Source organism: Melanostigma gelatinosum (genome assembly GCF_949748355.1).
Source record: "Melanostigma gelatinosum genome assembly, chromosome: 23".
NCBI lineage: Eukaryota > Metazoa > Chordata > Actinopteri > Perciformes > Zoarcidae > Melanostigma > Melanostigma gelatinosum.
In genome coordinates, this window is record NC_136656.1 from 10,198,994 (window position 1) to 10,220,376 (window position 21,383).

A 21,383-nucleotide genomic window follows, 5' to 3' on the forward strand; every position below is an offset into this window, starting at 1 on the left:
ACCAGAGTGTTGATACTCCCCAAATGGTGACAAGATGACTCCGAACAAGATATTTCTCTTTCTGAGGTTTCTGTAATTTGCGAAATACTTATATAGTTTTACCTCTTGTGGCCTTTAAAAAACATGCATAGTAATCAATCTGAGAATCAAACATCACTCCTTGGTTAGAGTGTCTACAACTCAGGCACAAGTTTTGGTCTTAGGTCCCTTTGAAGACTAATTAAAAATCATCCATCCATCTACTTTGACATTGTTGACCCTCTTATATTAATTGTAACTTAAAAGAGTTCAGGGGAAATGGATGAAAAATGAGAACACATAAGTTGAGCAACACAGAAGACAAAGAGGAAAGGAGCCAACTGTAGATTTAGACTCTGAAGAGAATATGAAAGAGGAGAGGGACACGGCACAAAGAAGAACCACGGAAGGAAAGAGAACAGATGGAGACGAGACAAAGAGTGAAGGGCTGAAAAGCATGAGGCGAGAAAATACATTTTGAATTCGAGAAAGGAAAACTGACTGATTCATGAGCTCACTGGGAAAAGGAGAGGAACTTTTTTGTTTTCGTCTAGCCCATTTCCAAATGCTGGTTTTCATGATGGAATATTAAAATATGCTTTCAGGGCAAAACGCACTGCTGGCTTCGAAGTCAGAAATGGGAACACAAATAGAGTCCATGAGTCTGGAAGTCGCAATAATGTTTACAGTACACCGACCACCTCCAGGGACCCAGAGTTAATCTGTGTGTGTGTCCGTCCATTGCGAGCATGTCATCTCTACAACCACCGTCACCAAGGTGATTGACAGCAGAACTAATTTCACATTTATCACCCTTGGTGGATTCACACGCACACGCACGCACACGCACGTTTGTCTTGAACACTCAAACACACAGTAAGAGCTATTATTTCGTTAATGTCAGGCCGCAGGCGCTTTCACGCAAATTTCAACACAAATGTCTCTTAAACAGATGTCTGCACCCAGAAGAGAGAGACATCTCTTTCCTTTACTCACGTTAGGGCTGGGCGATATGGCCTAAAAAAAAAATCTCCGATTTTTTTACAAAAAATCCGATTCACGATTTAAATCGATTTTTTTCCCCCAAAATTTTTTGCAGATGACAGAAGCTGTTGAAAACATTTTTTTCTTTTATTTTGTGATGATTTTCCCAAGTAGGTTGATAAAAATAAAGTGCAAACAAAACCTGAACATTGTAGAAAGGTGCCTGTAGTATACAAAAAGTATTTGGTCACTCTTTTGTTTGCCTGAATCATTTAAATATAAAATTAAATTAAACATAACATTAAATGGCATTAAATAGTAGCCTTCCATTGTAAACAACTGTGCAAATGTAACTTTTTACAGTAAGCTTTTCTAACTGAATACACTGATACAAACACAGCATGAAATAAAATGTATATGACCCTTTAACATTCACATTTTCAAAAGTGCAACATCTGATCTAACATCAACATAACATATTTTGCACAGTAAATAAGTGCATGTAAACAAAATCAAGTGCATTCACAACATAACCAACAGTATTAAACAGTAGTGCATGTTTTTTCTAAATATTTTTTGCCAGGAAGACAAGCCTGTCTACTACCTCTGGCTTCAGGCATGCACGGTGGCATGTAACAATGCCCCCCCCCACACACTGAAAAGCCTCTCAGAGGGGGCACTTGTAGCTGGCACAGAGAGGTATTTCTTTGCTAAAGTACTTAGCCTTGGAAAGTTAAGTTGGTGACGCTTCCACCAGTCAAGTGGATCGGTGTCTGGGTCAACCTGCTGGACCACAGGTCAGTTGTTGCGGAGTAGAATGACATCCCCTCCAGCTCCGCAGAGATCCTTTGGCGTGTACTATTGTACAGCCGAGGCAAGGCAACGTCAGAAAAATGTTTACGGCTTGGTAGCACGTACCTGGGGTCCAAAGCTTTGAGACGGTGAATAAACCCCGGCTTTTCCACGGTGTATATGGGCACCATATCTTTTGCGATATACATCGCGACTGCATCCGTGATGGCTTTCCACCGGGCACTGTTCTTCTCATGCGGAGTACAGTTGGTGAATGTCTCCAAAATGCTGGGTTGTTGTTGTGAGGTGGCGGCGGCGGCGGCGGTGACATTGTTTTAGTTTGTAAACAATGCGCGCGCACTCTACTACGGGAACCCAACGGGGGGGAGGGGTGGGGGCGATTTTCTCGATTTTCAATAAAACACATCGCCTTAAAGCACACATTCGAATTAATCGATTAAATCGATTTATCGCCCAGCCCTAACTCACGTAGTCATTTTTTCCATGTTTTTAAAGTGCTTCAAGGTCACAGGAAAGCACTTTGCATGAACGGTTGGAGACACGTACCTCCAAAAACACTTAATGCAAGCACTCCATTCACAACGGGATATTTATTGATTTAACCACACCCACCTTTAATTCATTTGATTATACCAACAAGTACTTTTTGTGCAGCCAAACTATTGGCTAAACCAAACTTAATTCAGTCCTGTTTGACCAATGTTAACTCAAAACTACAATGTCCAGCAGTTCAACCTTTACATTTGTGACACATTTATGAAGCTCTACATCTTCAGTGAGAACGAATGGGCTCAGCAGTGCAGAGTGCTGATGAGTTGCAGACATATTAGGGTGCTTTGGAGTCGCAGCTCTCTCGGCCGATGGTGGAAAACGAGCCGGCAGACACGAGCAAAGGACTGAAAATGTACAACAAATTATTTCTCCCCGGTTCTTTAAAAAAGAAAAAACACTCTAACACAAATGATGCTTCCCCTCAAATCATCAGGCGCACAGCTTTCAAATCTCTGTCGCCTGCTCGCCTCTCGCCATCTCACTCTTAAAACACAGCGGTAATAATTAGAATTTCACGGCCTCTGCCGCTCCGCGAGAGCGCGAAAAAGCTTACTGGCCCAGCTTCAATGTTCTCTGCTCATTTCTGCCAAAATAAACCCAAAACAGTAACGAAACGGAGTAGGTGAGGCTGCGTCACATGCAATGTCACATGCAAGTCTCGACTGTCAGCGCTCCTCAGCCACACAAGTACAAGAAGTGAATTCCTCATTACAGCAGCACGTGTTAAACGCTGCCTCCTCCCCGTCTTAAGGTTAAAGCCATTAATATGCCATGAAACGAAAATGGCAGACGGCGAGACATTGAAGTCACCTATAAACACACACCTGCTCGTCTTTCCTCTCTCACACACAGAGACAAACGTTGAGCCAATTAGACTGATGCCCAGACGTCTACAGTGAGTTTACCTGCATGCTAAAGCTAATAGTTAATGAGGTGTGCCTGTTGCGAATACACTGGTGCATCATCAGGCAGGTGCAAACCATTAAAAGAAGAACATCTATCAGCTCAAAAAGCTTCATCGTGTTGGATCACAGACTCACATTTTCCTTCCTGCTTATAATCCTTCACTGCAGCTAGCTTTGCCAAATCCCGATCATGATATAGCGGCTCGGACATTGGGCAGAAACGTGTTGCCAAACTTAAACATAAGACGGCTCCAGGATTCACTGGAAAAAGCCCAGAGTGTGGGTGAGACAGTGAAACACAGGAAATAAATATGGCCAAAGGCAGGGTTGCATTGCTGTATCTGGAGATTGGGATGGAGTATAAACAAAAACATTTCCACAACAAAGGAAACCTCGAGAACCAACCAAACCAGAGTCACACTCACACGACCACATTAACAGGAACAGATCACTGAACGTGGATCCATTGGTTTGATCTGGCCAGAAAAAATAAAAAAAGATTTTAAAAAAATAGGTCTTTTGCATAATCTGCTGTTATTATACAGTTTGTCTAATTACCACAGAATGGTGAATAATTAACCAAATGAGCCAACTGACCCAAATGCATTATGCTTGCTGAAATATACAGGGCTACGTCATGATGTAGCGCTTTAGATGTTATGCCAACAAAATGAAAAAAAAAGCAATAAAAAAAAAAAAAAAAAGAAACTTTATCTGTTTATCTGAAAGATATCTGAATATCATTGGGCAACTGACTGAAACTAGACTGGAGACCACAGGAAGTGGACAAGCTGGCCAACCCCCATGAAAACTTCTTGTTGATTTTAAGTGTCCTTTGCTCCCAGAGTGGCATGAAACCTATTTCCCAGACATGCATCTTGGAACTCTCTGCTTCCGGAGGAAAAAAAAAGGACCCGTGACCACCGTTTAATGGCACGTTAATATAAAAGTTGCAGCAGGCGGCTGGAGTTTTACAGCACAGACCTGCAATGGCATTGTGGGTAGTTGTTGATTACACTTTTTTAGCAAAATCTATGAAGTCAAACCTAGAAAAACAATGTCCCAGTTTGAGGCTATCCCTAACATAATTTAGAGGTGCATGATTTCCCATTTGCTGTCCGCATTGTTTACATGTGAACAAGTGTTGGAGCCCTGAGAGTTTCTCATATGATGTCTGATGCACGGTATTCTATGTCTCTCTGGTTATGTCATAGGATTGTGCAGCATATGCGTTGGGAGGGTAAACCACAGCCCATGTGGGCACAGATGTTGCGTGCCTCATAAGCAGCAAACTAATGCTCACCAAGCAAAAGCAAGCGCGGGGGGGCTCTGCTATCTGCAGCTTAACCTCCTTAAACACACTGCGGATGTCAAAATATCCGATACAACTGCTGCAACGCAACACAGACATCAGAGGTATTAAGAAGCCGACGTTATGGATGAATGAACAGGTGATGAGGCGCCCAATCTGTGATCCAATCAGTGATTATGAAAAGCTCACACTGCTATAGTGAGGCGCGTCATTAATACAATTAATCAGGACTGGCTGAGATATTGCACGTGTCGGTGAAATGAAATGCCAGACATCGATCTTTCTCCTGAAGACACGAGCACAACAAAGCAAAAGGCAGCCGGAGGAGAAACAAAGCCGTTTGCAAACGAGTACACAAACTCAGCTGTTTAAGCACACGAGTGGGCAGTTTGACAACACATGGGATTCACCTGAGAGCTCCGAGAGACACTTCTGAGCTCGAACCCTTTCAACCGGGAGCTGAAGTAACTTCCTGGAGCCGTCGGTGTTGCCAGGCAACTTTGTTCTCTGGGACGCGCCATCAGGAGACGCTTTCGGCCTGCAGCCAGTTCAAAGGCTGCCGATAATGGAAGACGTGCGATACGAGCCGACGGGGAGATGACCGGCAGCGCTACGGAGGCCCGTTAGGACCACACGGGAGCCGAGAAACAGCAGGTGTGTGCGGGGGTGTAGGAGGAAGACATAATGTGGGGAACGTGCATCATCCAGTGTGTCTTTCTACTCACACTGAATATGTTCTGTGTACACACTGAATATCTGTCGATGTGTACACACTGAATGTGGTTTTTGTGACGGTGCAGCAAAAGCAGGAGAGACTGTGTGCACACGTGACACATTATGGGTTTAATGTCCGTATCCCTTTGCCGGTACATTCCAATGAGCTGCCGATTAAAATTAAAGAGCCTCTAATTGCACTGCAAATCGGACCGCACACACACTTAGGTGTCTGAGCACGGAAAGAGTTGGAAACCGACCGTCTTCACAAGAATAGCAAAGTGTGGAGAACTGGCCACTTGGAGAGAACACCACCACGTACTTGGTAATGTGTGCGTTTGTGTGCTGTGAATAACCGCGTCGCCGTCTCCATCACTTCCTAGTCTATAAGGAGCTATGGAACACATTAAAAATAGATGTCTCTCACTCTCACTGCGACAAACACAAACACACAAACGTTAATACCCAACTAAGTACCAAAGTTCAGCCCCGCCGTTGCTTAGGGAGCAGGTTTCAGTACCTGCAGTGAGAGCTGGGTTCAGCTCGGAAGTGGGGACTGGCACAATGTGAAATGCAATCACAACACATACCAGGGGAATGCAAGGGAGGGAGGGAGGGAGGTGTCTGGAACAAGAAAAATGGAGGATGAGGCCGTGAGAAAGTGAGACCCCTGGTGATAATCTGTAAATGCTGCAGGTTTGATCCTTCAGTTGTTCATTTATCATCACGCCGGGGCTGAGCTCCTCCAATGTAAACATGTAGAAAAGCCAAATTTCAATCTGTACCGTCTCTCATCCACCACCGCGATGTTAGCCAAATTATTACAAACGAGCTAAAGCAATAGCTGTCGTCTAACTGTTTAGCACATCTCTTAAATTGTGGCTTATTCTAGTAAACGTCTCTGCTGGCTGACACAGAGCAGCGCTGCTCTCTCTCCATCAGGGTTACCTGCAGGCGGTGAATCACATCAGCAGAGGGAGAAGGACGCGATGAGACTGATGCTGACTGATGTCTGCGTTCTTCATTCTCAATCAAAGTAGAACTCAGTGCTGTAATGTCATGATGCATTTTAGATAGTTTCCATTGAGATATGAATGACTTTATATGGGGACTTTGCTGTGGTAAACATGACTGTTGCTGCTCTAGAAATGAAAACAAACAGAAAAGGGTATTGAACCGAACCAATAATGAGAATCGAGAAAATCCCAGTGATACCCGTCCATGCTTCAGAGGACCAATCCGGTGCCAGAGATTCTGAGAGAGGCTGCTTTTACTGTTCGTGCAGAGATCTCATGGAGTAATCTGAAATTTCACCCAAAAATCTAAACACTTGTAACTTCAAAACACACAATTCAATTGAGCCTGTACCTCGTTTAGGGTCTTTTCCCGTGTATTCAAGCAACAAGCGTGTAAAAAGTTGCTGTCCTACACCAGCCTCTGTTAATAATCCTTTTATTAATGCGGGTGCATTAAAGGTTGTGATAAATATTCTAATAATTGCAAACAAGGAGCTTCCATATGTTACCGATACAGGCAATTAAGCCTCGTTTATACATGAGACAGGTGAAGTAAACACTGACATCCGACTACAAACAGCTCGAAACTGAAATCGATAACTTAATCTTGAATTGAAGGTTTGGAAAATCTTCCTCCGGCAACCGTCAACAGCGAGCGCTCTCGCACAGACGCGATGGAGCTTGTAATGCGTCCTTGTACAGAGTCGACCGAGGTCCTCGAGAACACTGAGCGGGCGCGTGCGTGTACGTGCGCGCTGTACGCTTGTTGGCACCAGTCGTCCGCACATTGTCGTTTAAGGAGCGACATGAAAATGTGCAGGGAAAAGTCATGGCAAGCTGCTGCCGCTCTTAAACAAAGTAAACTACTGAGGCGAGGTCGCATCATGAGTCTGGCATAAAGTTTCTCTCTCTCTCATATCACCGTGTCTCCATCAGCATCATCGAGGTCATTTCTTTAGCAAAGCACCAGCCTCCTCTTCCCCGCTATCCATTCCTCAACTGGGCCATTACCTGAAAAGGCCATTACCTGAAATCTCCTCCGAGACATGAGGCTTAACTTTTAAGTGATGCTGTCATACTGTAGTTGAGCCAACTTTGCGGCAACACTAAAGCCAGACCGACTGTTTTCAGAAGGCTAAACACAAGGGGAGCTTTCACGGCGCGGGGAATGTTTTTGCTTTTTTTTTTATAACCGAAGCAGAGTGCACAATTGGTGACAATCATCATAAAATTGGTCTCGTCAGATGCACTCAAAAACAGTTCAAACACTCATTTCTAGAATTGCATTTGCTGTCTGCACTGTTGACATCTATTTCCACCCATTTTCTAAATTGCATTTTCATTTTCACAACACTAATGTCCCCTTCATTTGAATCACAGGTAGACAGCGCATTAACATTCCTGCGGGGAATCCAGTGGTTTTGCAGACCGGTTACAGACGGAGAAAATGAATCGCATCGGGGGGGGGGGGGGGGGGGTTTGCTCAGAGTTCCTAAATACAACAATGCTCGAGCATCCTCGGCAGAGAGGCTTTTTGTTTTATTCAGTCGCAGTGAGCCATTTTTCAAACAAGTAGTCAAAAGTCTGCAAAGTCAACCTGCCGACACCTGCCGACACGTGCCGACACCTTAAAGAGGAAATACTGCTTCCTCGTGAAAAAGCTTCCTCGCCATCATGCCACAGCCACATGAATATTTAACAATATTTAAATACACAGCTATTCGTTTGTATGCTTATTGATGAAACCGTGATTAAGTAGGAGTTCTCTCCATTCATTCAGGACCTTTCTCAGTGCATCCTGAACCTTGGGGAAATGCCTGCATCACATTGAAATAAAAAATAAAAATGAGCAAGAGGCAGCAGAAATCACAAGCGCTTTGTGGCTGACTGGTATTGGCGTCAACTCAAAAACACACCAACGTACCATTTTGGCGAGGTTGACTGAGTCAGCGTGAAGTCGGTTTCTCAGATGAGGGTCCAGTTGGAAAGCAGGAGCGATCTCCACCACCTTCAAAACAACAGCAGTCTGTTTATAATACACGGATAGATAGACGCACATATTTCAACAGCTACACATGCTGCCCCTTGAACAGCTTTGTTAACAATCATGGTAGCATCTGGGTAACGCAGCTTGTCAGTTTTTAATTCCTTTGGACACCAAGGCTGGAAATGCACTAATTCTCTTGGACGTTAGTGCTGCTTTTTTAACACACCAGACCTCAAATGATCCTTGAAAGGAAACTTGAATTTTAAAAAAGGCACGGACAGTAGTGAAGCGCGGGTCAGTGCTTTTTAATACCCGCATTCACCAGACCCCTCTATGAGCGCCAATCCGAACCGCCCCAACCCACAGAAACATGCGTTAGTCAGCTACCTGAGACCCACCCACAATCCTTGACCCGCCCGTCCAAACCTGGCTGACCCGCATCACTAATAGACAGTGTGTTAAGATACCCTGTATCACTTTCATTTAATGGATGCAACTCTTTGAGGGCTCCCTGCCATTAGTAACTGCAATGCAAACACAATTTGGAAAAATGGTCACTGAGTGCATTGGCCTGTCTGTAGCAGAACATGATACATTATGTTCACCTGCTCCGTCTGCCATTTGGCACGGGGCGGGTCAAGCACAGGGGGTTAAAACAAATAGATATAATATATATACACATATAGCAAACTATTCAAAATGTCTCCCGGTTTACTGCTGGTCCTTAAAACAGACAGTGAAAGCGCCACAGACTTACAGTTGGCTTCCTACTAACATTCAGTAAACACCATCATTTATTTTCATTTTGCCGAAAGCAGCCATCAGTTTGATACAGTACGTGTCACGTTAGCTTCAGAAAAACAGATGGAGTGAATCATTAGAAGTGACATTCAGCCTTTCATTGGCTGCTGGGTGGGAGGGGTCGGCCATGTTTGAGGCAGATCGGTTTCGTTCCACTGCATCCAACAAGTTAACCCATCCAAAAGAAATAACTGAATCCCCCCCCCCCCCAAAAAAAACCCTCTCCAAGTATGAATAGCACTTCCAAGACAGAGAAAGGCTAAAAATATCTGCACTCTACCGTCACTAATCTATTTCAACATTCTTGTTTCTGAGATTCAAAAAGATCTTAGATTAAGGGCAAAGGCAGATTAAGTCTCACAGAATCAAAGAGCAGCTCTGGCACGAACAGAGCCGCTAATATGATTATCATCTATAATTTGATTAAAAGGGAAGGAAAAAAGTGATGAAAACACATGATTGAAAGCGCTTTGGGGTGACAATACGTCATGAAATAGTACACGTGTTAATCAACCTCCTCTGATGAAAGCATTGTTATATTGAGTGACGATTTCAATTTTCCCTCTCGTTTGGCATTCAGACCCTTTTTGTTATTTTCAGGTGACGCCGGAATAACCAGACCCAAAAGAAACTAGGACAAATAGCCCCAGCTAATGAACGACAATCAATTTCATATTATATGCCCTTAAAAAAAAAAAGGAAAAAAACAAAAAGAGCTTTTGTTAATTTGGTGGAATTTAAGTAGCTGCTGCAGTTTTTGCTGAGACTCCCAATCCCCCAGCATTAGCATTAGCTAACTGTTATTGGCATGTAATCCTCCCTGCTGCTCAGGATATCCATGACAGCCAGTGCCACAATAATCATCGCTATAATCAGGACGAGCATATTTATTAATGTGTCGCTTAATTGGCTTGTTTCCCTAAATATAAAAAGGGAAATAAAACACTACGGCCTTTTGTGTATTCAGTAGACCGCCGAGCTCGAGGGTGCGATTCCTCCCTACGACCTTTGTTTAATCATCCACTTCCTGCTAATCTACGTAACACTGCAGCAATGCAATGAAGATGATGAATTATTTTTAAACGGGGACTTCACCTTTTGGTGCCTCCGCTGAATGGAGCAGTCTCTCTCGTAGAGGTGGACGACGTTACCGTATTTATCGCCTGGGGAGAGAGACAAAGAGAGGCGCGGGTGAGAAAATGACAATAACAAAAGAATACGAGATAATGATCAGGGGTGTTGAGAAAATGAGTGGTTGAATTCACGAAAGGGGGAGTAAAACAAACATTTATTGGTGCTAAATTCACTCTAGTACACGTCCAACCGATGGCTTTAGAGCTCTGTCAACACAACTCAACCTGCAGCACCTATTCACACATGCCACGCCTTCAAACCGACCAATCTGTACGGAGCGTGAAAAGACATCTTCAGTGTGCAAAGACAGATGCTTCAATCTGCTCCGGCCTGCAAGGCAACGTCCACGTGACGGACGGAGGCATCGTTGGGCTTCTTGTTGGTAGCATTCTTGCTAGCTGGACCACATGTACATCGCGTTTTAAGAAGCCACAGTTACGGCTCCCTTCAAAAGTGCTTTAATGTGCCGGGAGTCCAGCAAAAGACTGGCCAGGAAAATGTGTGATAATGAAAAAAAATAAAAGCACAGCCCCCACAAAACATTGTGTTTATTAAAAATGATGCTCTCAGCAAACTGTAAGTGTCCCATTTTTTACTTAATTTAAAAACAGTGCCAGCACTACAGCCAGACTGTTTTTTGTGCTGAATGTTGAATACGACAGCAGGGCAAAGTCATATTGCGAGTGAATGACTTTTACTTTGTGGCGCAACAATTTAACGCTCAATCTAACATGCATCAAAATTGATATACAGTCAAACACTGATTGCGACCGAAAACCTATTAGACCCGCCTCACACAGTCTGACCTGACAGACCGCCGACATAGCACTGTTTAAAAAGGCCCAGAAATAAAAAGAGGCTGAAGGAAAGTTGAGAGAAAACGCAAAGACATAGGAGACGGAATGAGAGGGAGGGAGGTTGAGAGAGGACCAAGAGAGAGGAGGGCAAAAACAACAAGGGAAGATTGAAAAAACAGTGAACTGAAAGAGAAGGAGGGAGGTGTGATAAGAGAGAAGGCAAACAAAAAGGCTGGCAATGACACGGTTTTAACAGGTAATTCACAAAATCCCTCACATGCCCTAAAGACAATAATTGCTCACAGTGACCACACACGGAGAACTACAACACGGTGAACACTGAAACAGGCACAGACGTAAACACACGACCCACAGACAGACGTTTACAGTAATGCACACCACAACATGAACGCATTCACATGCACCGTACAGCAACGTTCAAAGTGCAGACACACTTCCTGTCAGAGTCAGTGTTGACTTTCAGTTGTAGAATATTGAGCGGCAGTAGAGTTACGTTGGCGCTGTGGAGGAGAAGTAATGGCTGCTGGAGAATCCTCTGCTGGCTAATAAAGCTCCTTCACTCTCATTGTTCGGCCGTCTCTCTCTTCCTTCCTTTGCAATAGCGCAGAGTTCAAGGACTTCTGTGCTTCCGTAATGAACTTAGATCAATTCACATAAACAAAAGAAACGGACGCATCGTTAGAGGCAAACACAAGAGGAAGTCGTAAATGCACTTACCGAGGATCTGTACTTCGATGTGTCTCGACTTTTCAATGAACTTCTCAACAAACAGGGCTCCGTTCCCAAACGCCGACAGCGCTTCAGAGTAGGCCCGCTGGTAATTCTCCTCGAGTTCCTGACAAACGGACGAGAAAAGAAACCCATACACGTCTGACTTAGTGCTGCTATTCAAGAGGCAAGAGAGTCGCAGAGGATCGGTGGGGTTTTTAGGGGGTTTTGGTGCAGCAGACGAGATTTCAAGATCCTTTAAAATCTCGGTATGCGGTCAGTTAGTTTCATTTAGAATAACTTATATTTCCACATTCATTGTCCGACATTCCTTTCCCTGTCATTCACATGTGATGTGCAGATGTCTTTAGGTTTTTTTTTTTGTTTCCTTTCTTTTGACACAAGTGTTCACACCCCCCTAAGGGAGCAAATCCTACACGACATCTCTGGGACCCGGTTTTGGGAGGTCACGAGCGAGCACGCTGGGGGTCATGACACGATCTGTTTTTGTCAAGTCTGTGACACGACGCCCATCCAGCCTCCAGTCACAGTGACTCCCCAGGCGAGAACACACGAGCCCATCTTCATTTGTCATCTCAGAGCCTGGAGAGACGATGCTCTGGGAGGCAAAAAACAAGCTTCTCACAAACCTTACAGTAAGTAATGATGATTTTTATATTATAATTCTAGGTCTATGAACACAGGAAGAGCAGTCCAACAGGGCTCTATGTATATTTAACTTTCAGAGACACTACAGATCAACTGTGCAATCTTAATCCCTCCGTTCCTTTCTCCCATCGTCTGGATTCATGAGTGAACGAGTTTGCAAAGTGCTAACCTAAAGCAACACAAACTAGTGTTCAGTTACAGAAGCACTTGACAAAGTAGAATGTCTACAGTGGTCAGTTTACGGTCAGAAAACAATGGCTTCTACAACGAATAAAGAAATAACCCTCACAATGAAATGGCCATTTATAAAAAGCAACTTGAAACAAAACTTACAACTTGCACTAAATTACAAGTGTCGGAGATGTAATTTGAAGTCGTAAACGTGTCAAAGCACTGATGCAGCTCTATCTCTGTAAATTACTTTTTGAAAGACTAAAGTTCACTGAATTCCATTTGCACTCCCTCCACATGGTCCATCTGTCAGCTTTGGCCACTGGAGCTCTGATACGTGCCGTTCTCTTGTTCTCCTACTCTTTGGGAAACCTTTTGGGTCAAACCCTAAACAGAAAAACCTTTAATTGCGCCTTGCTTATCAGTAAACATACACCTCTCCACCTACAACATGTTGCGGATAGTCAAGCTCACTCTGGTTATTCTGCATACAAATGACCCCACGAGCTGGCCTTAATGGAATACAAAGGCAACCTACGCATTGTTGGTCCCGGCAGTGCAGAGAAACCTCTTCACAATTTCCTCACATCGCATTAGCAGGAGCCGCCGAGGCCCCTGTGACTCAGCTCAACGACTAGAAATGTCAACAACTAATTAATTAGACCGGAGCGACTCAGAAAAGGTCACGCTTTCAAATAGTTTGTTGACTCGTGAGGCTCAGTGACTGCAGTACAACAGCTATTGCGTGCGCAGATCAGTGAGTAAGGCTGAGTTTCCATACAGCGGGTTTTTTCGGAGCATTAGCACCTTTTTTTTTTTTTTTACAATTGTTTCAATGAGAGCGCTTATGCGGCTGCCTGAAAAAGCACTACATCAGCAGGTTTTTCTGAGGGGGGCCTCCACCACTGCTGGCACGAGTAGCAAAGCTGCCTCCAGGCCTCCGCTGAAGTAAACAGAAGTGAAAACTTGCCACTTCCTGGTGTCTTTGAGCCTGCGGCAGTTAATTTTCCCTTTGAGACACATTTTTTATGAAATCATCCACACAAGGACATTAAACCCCTTTCTCGTGTATCGGTATTCTGGAGAGATTTCCGGTTTCACGATTTCACAATTAATAATTTGCAACATTTTGTAATAGAAAATCCTAACCATGGAAGGTGAAATGGTATTGTTGGACCTACTTGGCCCAGTTTTCCAATAACAATCACAGATTTAAGAGCGTTTTCCTCGGAGGTTTGACGTATTCAAACGTTTATTTTTCACAAGCTTCTCCCAATGCGCTACTTATTTAACCATCTGTAAGCAGTACGATTAAATATAGATACATAGATGAAACGAGCATAATGAAAATTGTTGTGCATAATTTATGAGGTAGCCTCTAAAACTGTGTTTTTTTTGGTTTAAAAGAGACCACGTGTGCCTTTCTCCTTCTTGCTCTTGTTTGGAGTAGACGCCGGAAAAAAAAGGTAGCGCAAACCTGCAATCTGGAGGTGACAGATCACACAGACTTCAACAGCGTGCGAGTCAGCCATGAAATAGTTTATTCCATGAGAAACTTGCATCAGAAACCAGACATCTTATAACCAAGACCTACTTACACAAACTATAACCAGCAAACGAATAGGAAGACATGGGAACTTAAAATTGAAGAAGCCGGTATTAAAAGTGTCACGTCGACCAGGTGGAATTAATCCAGTTTCATATTTGCGTCATTTAACAGCAACACTAAATTATTACTAGGTCAACTCTAGAGTAACATGACCCAAAAAGGTCCAGGTTTTGGCGTTGGTGATGATGCTGTGCGGCCATCACTGGGACAGCTATTGTGCCAGCCCATCATCGCCCATGGCCGAGAGGCGGGAGACGAGGAGGATGGTGAGTTTCCTCCCTACTGCTTTTCATCTCCTGATCCTATTTATTTATGCAGTGCAATGTTTTTTTTATATGTCAGGGTATTTTATGACATAACGATTGCTCATGTTGGACACTTGACGCACATGTAAGACGCATTAGATTAGCTTTTTACGATCATATACATTGAGACGCTGTTTGAAAAGTGGCCCATGGACAGCTACAACATTGAAAGACATTATTTTCTTAACGTCCTCTGAGAATGGGCCTCCATCACACGGAAATCTCTCTGAAATTGCTTCCGTCAACCCAGAGTACACACACCAAAACACACAGGGTGATTGGCAGCCAGATAGATGGACGACCAGGTTGAAATGAATATGAGAAGGAAGACTTTTCATGAGGCGGGCAGGCCGGGCGTCGGAATCGGGTTTGTTTTCTCTTCTCTGGACACGCGCCGGGACGTTAGAGTAAGCCGTTACATTGAATCTCTCACAGAAGTGACGTTGTGCAGCTCACCTCGTACTCTCGGACCACCCTCATGCCACGACCGCCTCCCCCGTAGGCCGCTTTGAAGATGACGGGGAAGCCGTACGTTTCGGCGAACACCTGCGCATCCTGCAGGCAGGAGATGGGGGCATCTGTTCCTGGGACCACAGGTACACCTGGACGAAGTAAAAGGAAACACAAGTGAGAAACATGTTATTTTAAAGATTCTGAAAGCTGTGCTTTATAGCAGTAAATGCTCAGCGCATTCATTTAGAGGGATTTATAAGTCATATCATGCGAGAACAGCAACTACTTTCACACCGCATTTGAGTCTGATAAGGTCAAATTGTGTTTTACGGCAGCAGCAGGAAACTGCTTTATAGCTCAAAATGAGGGCTGAATATGAATAGAGCTGAATTTTTCACCTTTTCTCGCCGTGGCAGATGGAACGAGTTACAGGCTGAAAAATATGATCTAAAAATGTACATCCCCGACAGACATAATTAATGCTTGCAGAGTAAAAGCCTTCCGGCGTCAGACTCCAGCAATCATCTCGTCTTCGGTCTCAGTGCTACAATTATTTGACGTTACCAAAACACGACCCTCGTCGCGGCAGGTGTTTCCGTACCTGCGCTGATGGCCAGGGAGCGAGCCTCCACCTTGTCGCCCATCTTGCGGACCGTTTCCGGGCTCGGTCCGATAAACCTCACCCCTGCGTCCTGGCAGGCCTGCGCAAAGTCTGACCGCTCGGACAGGAAACCGTAGCCTGGGTGGATGGCGTCCACGTTGTTGTCCTGAGAAGTGAGAGAGGGATACATGCTCACATACATTACATTGTTTGACCTTTTGGCTTTGGCATGACTGCTTATAAACACATCCCACTGAAGATAATTAAACTGAGTCCAATATTCAACACCTACTTGCTTTAACACATTATTTTTTTTGTAATTCACATTTATTCTCAGGTTTTGTGCAAAACTATTTGCCGTTGGAACCCAGAGAAAGGAAATTTTGCCCAGCTAAGCAATGGGAGTTCTGGTAAATACAGCGCCACCGCGGGGCCCCGGTTAACACTTGGCTGCCTACCGGTGAGGGAAATGATGAGTCATCACACATGCACCTACCTGCGCGCTTTAACCACACGCTGTCTGCTGGCCAGCGAAAAGGACGTACGCATCAGTTACGGCAGAGGGACTGTGAGCTAATGACACTTCATTCTCATTCCATCTCGGCTGCAATCGCCTTAATCATCATCTACTCAATGGACGCCAGCGGGAAACTGAGCGAGTAGACAGGCACACATAATCTGAGGGTCAGGGGGAAGGTACTGAGAGGAACACACACACACACACACAGGGTAGCAGACAGATACAGTAGCTGCCGAGCGTGACAGATAGAGCCATCTTTAGATCAGTATGTGCCATCTGCTCTTGGATACGAGGCGGACTATAATTATGGGCTGTCCCGTTGTTAAGGGAGCTGTTACTGGCAGGCCAGAGGAGGCATGAAGCCACACACACACACACACACGTTTTCACATGCAAGGTTACTCACAGAAGGTACTGGGAGGCATAGATGGTTATTTTGGTCACACAGTTACAGAGTGACAGACAGTGTGAAGAAGAGGTACACATACGCCGAATGTGAAAGAGTGCGAGCAGGAAGAACACACACACACACACTTTGCTGGCATGGGGTGGCTGGGCTCCCAGATATGCAGAAGGATTTTTGAGAAATGAGTTAGATGGCGGGCGGCTCCCGACTTGGCTAGCTGACCACATGCCCATGCAGCAAATGATGAACCATGAGAAATTGATCTGAAAAAAGTGATAACGAACAACTGGCAGCTCGTCCTGGAGGAAGGAGGGAAGACGGGTCGGAGAGGATCGGAGGTAAGAAGGGAGCAGATCCGATCTAACGCAGTGAAAAGTGGCAGAGGGGAGAGAAGGAGAGAGAAAGGGAATGACGGAAGAGGGAGTTCGCAACAAGGAACAGGAGGAAAGGGAAAAGAGGGGCCAAGGAACGATGGGCAAAGGGAAGGAGACAAGGAAGAGATGAACAGTGTTTGAGGGATGGACGGAGAGAAGTCGTTTTATTTTCCTTCCAACCAGGCTAAATATAGACCTAGGGTGAACAGAAAGGAGTAAAAGGGATCTGCCCGTCTCTTGTCAGTCTACTTTGATGCCACTGTAATTTGTACTGCCTCAATGACAGCTTCCAACTTCAGGAAGGGAGATGGGTTCTCCTAAAAGATCAAAAGTAAGGTGAACCAGCACAGAGTATTTCACCTGCTGGAAAAACCTAGGTAGAGAAAATAAAATCTAGTTCATATCCTGGTTGAAGTATATGAAGCACTTAAAAGTGCTGTGTAAATAAAGCTTATTATTACATTGTATTATTATTATGCTAAGTTACATAATTGACTACTCCAGCACTGCAATGAACGCACAGACAAGAGACTGAAAGCAAATAAGCAAAGTGTTGCACTTTTCCTTCAATGCTAAATCAAGACATATTATATTTTGGTTAAGTTTTTGAACGTGGAGAGACTCCATCTCATCAAAATCTGAAGGCTACAATTGGCACCACTCCACCGTGAAAGATGGAGCCAACGAAGTGAAGTGTATGCTGCGTGTAAATGTTGTCCTGAGATCAGCCAAGGCACAAGCTTTTCATTGTATGAAGATGGCCCGCATTATTGACCTCCATGAATACTTGTGACCCATGTTTCCATTCTAAGAGACGAGTGTTAAAAGGCTTGGGGGGACCTGGCAAAGGCATTCAACAACATCTTTGAGGAAATGCTGGATCCTACGCTTACCGTGGTGACATTTAGGAAGGAAAAACACTTCTTAACAACAATCTGTTACCTTGGCTACTTGGATGATGTTTGGAATGTCCAGGTATGCCGCAACAGGTGCCAGACCTTTTCCAATCAGGTAAGCCTCGTCTGCCTTCTGCCTGTGAAGACAAGGGCGAAGGATGTAATTTCAGTGCGATGGGGAAGGCGGTGTGGGGGTGGGGGGGGGGGGGGGGGGGGGGGCAGCAAAAGCAAACAAAACACACAGATGTGCACCAGCTCTCAAGCACACAACCATTAGGCGGCATATCCGAGCTCAGTCGGGAGTGGGCACCGGTACTTAGTCAAATGAAGCCTGTTTTAATTACTCAAATGAGTCCTCCAATCAGCCTTCTTTGGGCTTATGTTTCATAAGGAGGCGGGAGGATCGGCAGAACCAGGTGGTGCAGGCACATAACGAGCTTTATTAGTCAAAGAAAGGCATTTTAAAAGACGCGAGGCATTAGAAAGTCAGGGCGGAATGGAGAAAGCCGACAGTGGGGCAGATTACAATGTTGTGCATGTAAACTAAGCAGAGCGATCGCCTGAATGTCAATACAATTATACTTATGTCGCTGCTTAATACAGAGCGCCAAACAGTGAACTGGCCCAAGGCGCTGGAGAGGAGAGAAATGCTGCCTCAAGCTTCCCTTTAATTGCAGTTGGCTCTAATCAACCGGTCGATATGCCGCAGCAGTTTACCGAGACATCTGTCGGTTACGCTTCCTTTTACTTAAACCTTGTGCGGACCACATTGGGCTCCAATGTAGCAGAGCTCAGCACCTGTGCATTTGTCCGGTGTCTTGCTCGGAGTAGACGGCCACGGTTCGAATCCCCAGTTCGGTGCAGGCTCTGAACACGCGGATGGCGATTTCACCTGGAAGAAGAGGAGGACAAAACGTGGTGAGCGGACGGTGCAGGACGTGGTCATTTTACTCATTTGCTCTGCTTCATTTTGCCAAAGCGGTTTCCTCTTCCTCCCTGAATGTTGCTCTTCCTCTCTTATTCTCCAGAATGTTTAGATGAGTCTTTACTTTTGATCCACAGTTTAGCAGATTGTGTGTAGCGGGAGGTTGTAGTTCATATTCTCTCATCTATTTTTCATAAGCACACACTTTACATGACTTTTATCAACATACTGTGGCATTGGCCCTATTTCGCGACAAACAGCTTCCACTGAGAGAATAAAATAAACTTTGATTTTCTTTACGCCACACATGAAAACAAGACAAATCCATCTGGTGCTCTTCATCAAACCGTGCAAAATATCAACCGCCACTGCAATAAGTCTGCCGTTTCTTCTAAAGTTTGAGAACAGTGTAGAATCTCTGCTCTAGACAAACAAAACACTTGTCTGCCTTTCATCTTGCTGTCACTGGAGCCAAATACTGGTTTTATTAAACAACACACATTCCGGGGGAGAGAAAAAAAAAAGTTTCGTCACTGAAGACTAGTAAGATGTGTTGCTTGAAAGGGAGGACAGCATTCAAATGATTGAGGACTGCATTGGAAACAGAGTGCAAGAAAGAAAGTGAATTCTGGAGGACAACCAAGAGGAGGGATACCAAGTAAGGATTGCAAAAAAGACAGCAAACAGGAGCTAACTCTGAAAGAAAGACAGCAAGGGGCTCAGAGGAAAATCACATCCGACAAGTGCGGAAGAAGACAGGGAGAGCAAGCGAAGGGAGGAAGGAGAGAGGACATGAGGAGAGAGGAGGTAAGAGGGGACGAGGAGAGCAGAAAGGAAAGGAGAATATTAGTGAAAAGACCAGAGAAGCAGAGAGAGGAGATGTGCTTGGTGAAGTGGAATCCTGATATGATGTGATGGTCCAGCCTCTCTTTTCATCACACGTGCACACACACCGAAGCCGAGCACGGTCCGGTGCGCTGCAGTGTGATCTAATGCGGTGTTGATATCGCGTCACGCCGATGTGAGGGAGAGAGATTGACGGAAAGCCCTGCTGTGTCTCAGAAAGTGTGTGAGTGGCATATATATATATATATATATATATATATATATATATATATATATATATATATGGCATATATATATATATATATATATATATATGGCATATATATATATATATATATATATATATATATATATATATATATATATATATATATATATATATATATATATGAAATAATAAAACTGAACCGAATCAAGCACTTTAAATGTGTCCGCAGGTATGAACATAGTGGGAGGCTCTGAAAGGCAATTAGAATAAAAAGCATTTAATTGTAACTCTAATCCTGCACGTCGCCTGGCGGAGTCACTGTAATTGCACATGTGACAGCGTCATGCGACAGCCTCATGCGACAGCATCAACAGGCTAGCGGTCCGGTGATTACAAGCATTACCAAAGCACGTCAGTCATGCGGACGCTGCATGCAACGACGCTGCTGGTGACTGCTTAGTGTTTCGAAAACTCTTGGATTCTCTAGAATTATATTTCCATTCAGACCCCACTGACGGACATTTCTAGCAGCTTGGAAAGGAACATGAAGGAAAAGAAAAAAAAACATTAACATAATAAAACAGGTCTCACTGATATATGAACAGTAATATTTAAATAAATAGAAAACATCTGTGACGTTGTGTACTTATAACAATAAATTCAAAAAACGGATTAATACATACACCCTTAAACTCAACTTCCTAGCAAACAGCGAGGGTTGTGGGTGCAGTTCTACCTCCGTTTCCAATATTCTAACAAAAGAAATGAGCGCTTTATGGTCAAAGCAAACAAAGTTAACTTGTGAAGCCGCCCACATACAATGTGTGCTTAAATATTAGCACGTGCCAAGTAAAATGTTGGCCATGAAATATTAAAGAGTCTGAGAGTCTGTTATTTTGCCTGGAGAAGATTGTAAATGCCGTAACTTTATAATTTAAACCATGTTGACTTTAATGGTGCTATCTGAATGGCTCGTCTCATTCAGTGGTGATTTAGCGCCGATGGGACGCGGAGGCGGTCTTACCTCTGTTGGCCACCATGACTTTCTTGATCGGTCGATACTCGCTCCGCGGGGTAGAGTGGGAGAAGCGGGGGGAGAGGCACGCCCTCCTCACGGCCAGCAGGCCGAGGCCGCCTCGGACCACGGTGTACCTCAACATCCTGAAGGAAGAGAGAGAGAGAGAATGTTTAAACATACACACAGTCTCTATACAACAGCAATACGTGAAGGGAAGAACTCTTATTGTCTTACAGTCTCCATCTAGAAAACATTTGCTACGTGCGGTCTCTGATGAAAAAGAAAGATGCTTTCAGGAATAATTAAAAAAGACGATAATGCTTTGAAAGTGTTTAAACAAGAGGAGTGAGCCTTGCTTACAGAGATTAAATCCACTAAAGTGCCGAGCCCTATTAAGTTGTTGCCGAGGGTTGCGTGTTCCTTTCATGGCATTTTCTTCAGACATTTTAATTCGCATCCTGACATTCAGTAGGAATCTTGGATAATTCCAGTACTCGGGAAGAAAAAGTGTTACGAGGGAAGAATTGTAGAGCTGTGAGCCCGACTTCTGTTGATGTGACAGTTTGGGAAAAGAGAACATTGAAATACAATAAAAGGATCAAGTAACAATTGACATTATA

The 21,383-nt window shown here is 44.2% G+C and overlaps 1 protein-coding gene across 1 annotated transcript in view; it reads right to left on the reverse strand.

Moving 5' to 3' along the window:
* pcxb (pyruvate carboxylase b) overlaps positions 1 to 21,383 on the reverse strand; it is a 219,902-nt gene that overhangs the window by 188,925 nt on the left and 9,594 nt on the right. Inside the window, exons 2-9 of the mRNA XM_079295523.1 lie at positions 20,770 to 20,906; positions 18,565 to 18,658; positions 17,813 to 17,903; positions 15,571 to 15,736; positions 14,973 to 15,118; positions 11,772 to 11,889; positions 10,198 to 10,265; positions 8,239 to 8,322 (exon numbers count right to left, since the gene is read on the reverse strand). Coding sequence (XP_079151649.1) covers positions 8,239 to 8,322; positions 10,198 to 10,265; positions 11,772 to 11,889; positions 14,973 to 15,118; positions 15,571 to 15,736; positions 17,813 to 17,903; positions 18,565 to 18,658; positions 20,770 to 20,906 — 904 coding nt within the window. The remainder of the gene's footprint in view (positions 1 to 8,238; positions 8,323 to 10,197; positions 10,266 to 11,771; positions 11,890 to 14,972; positions 15,119 to 15,570; positions 15,737 to 17,812; positions 17,904 to 18,564; positions 18,659 to 20,769; positions 20,907 to 21,383) is intronic.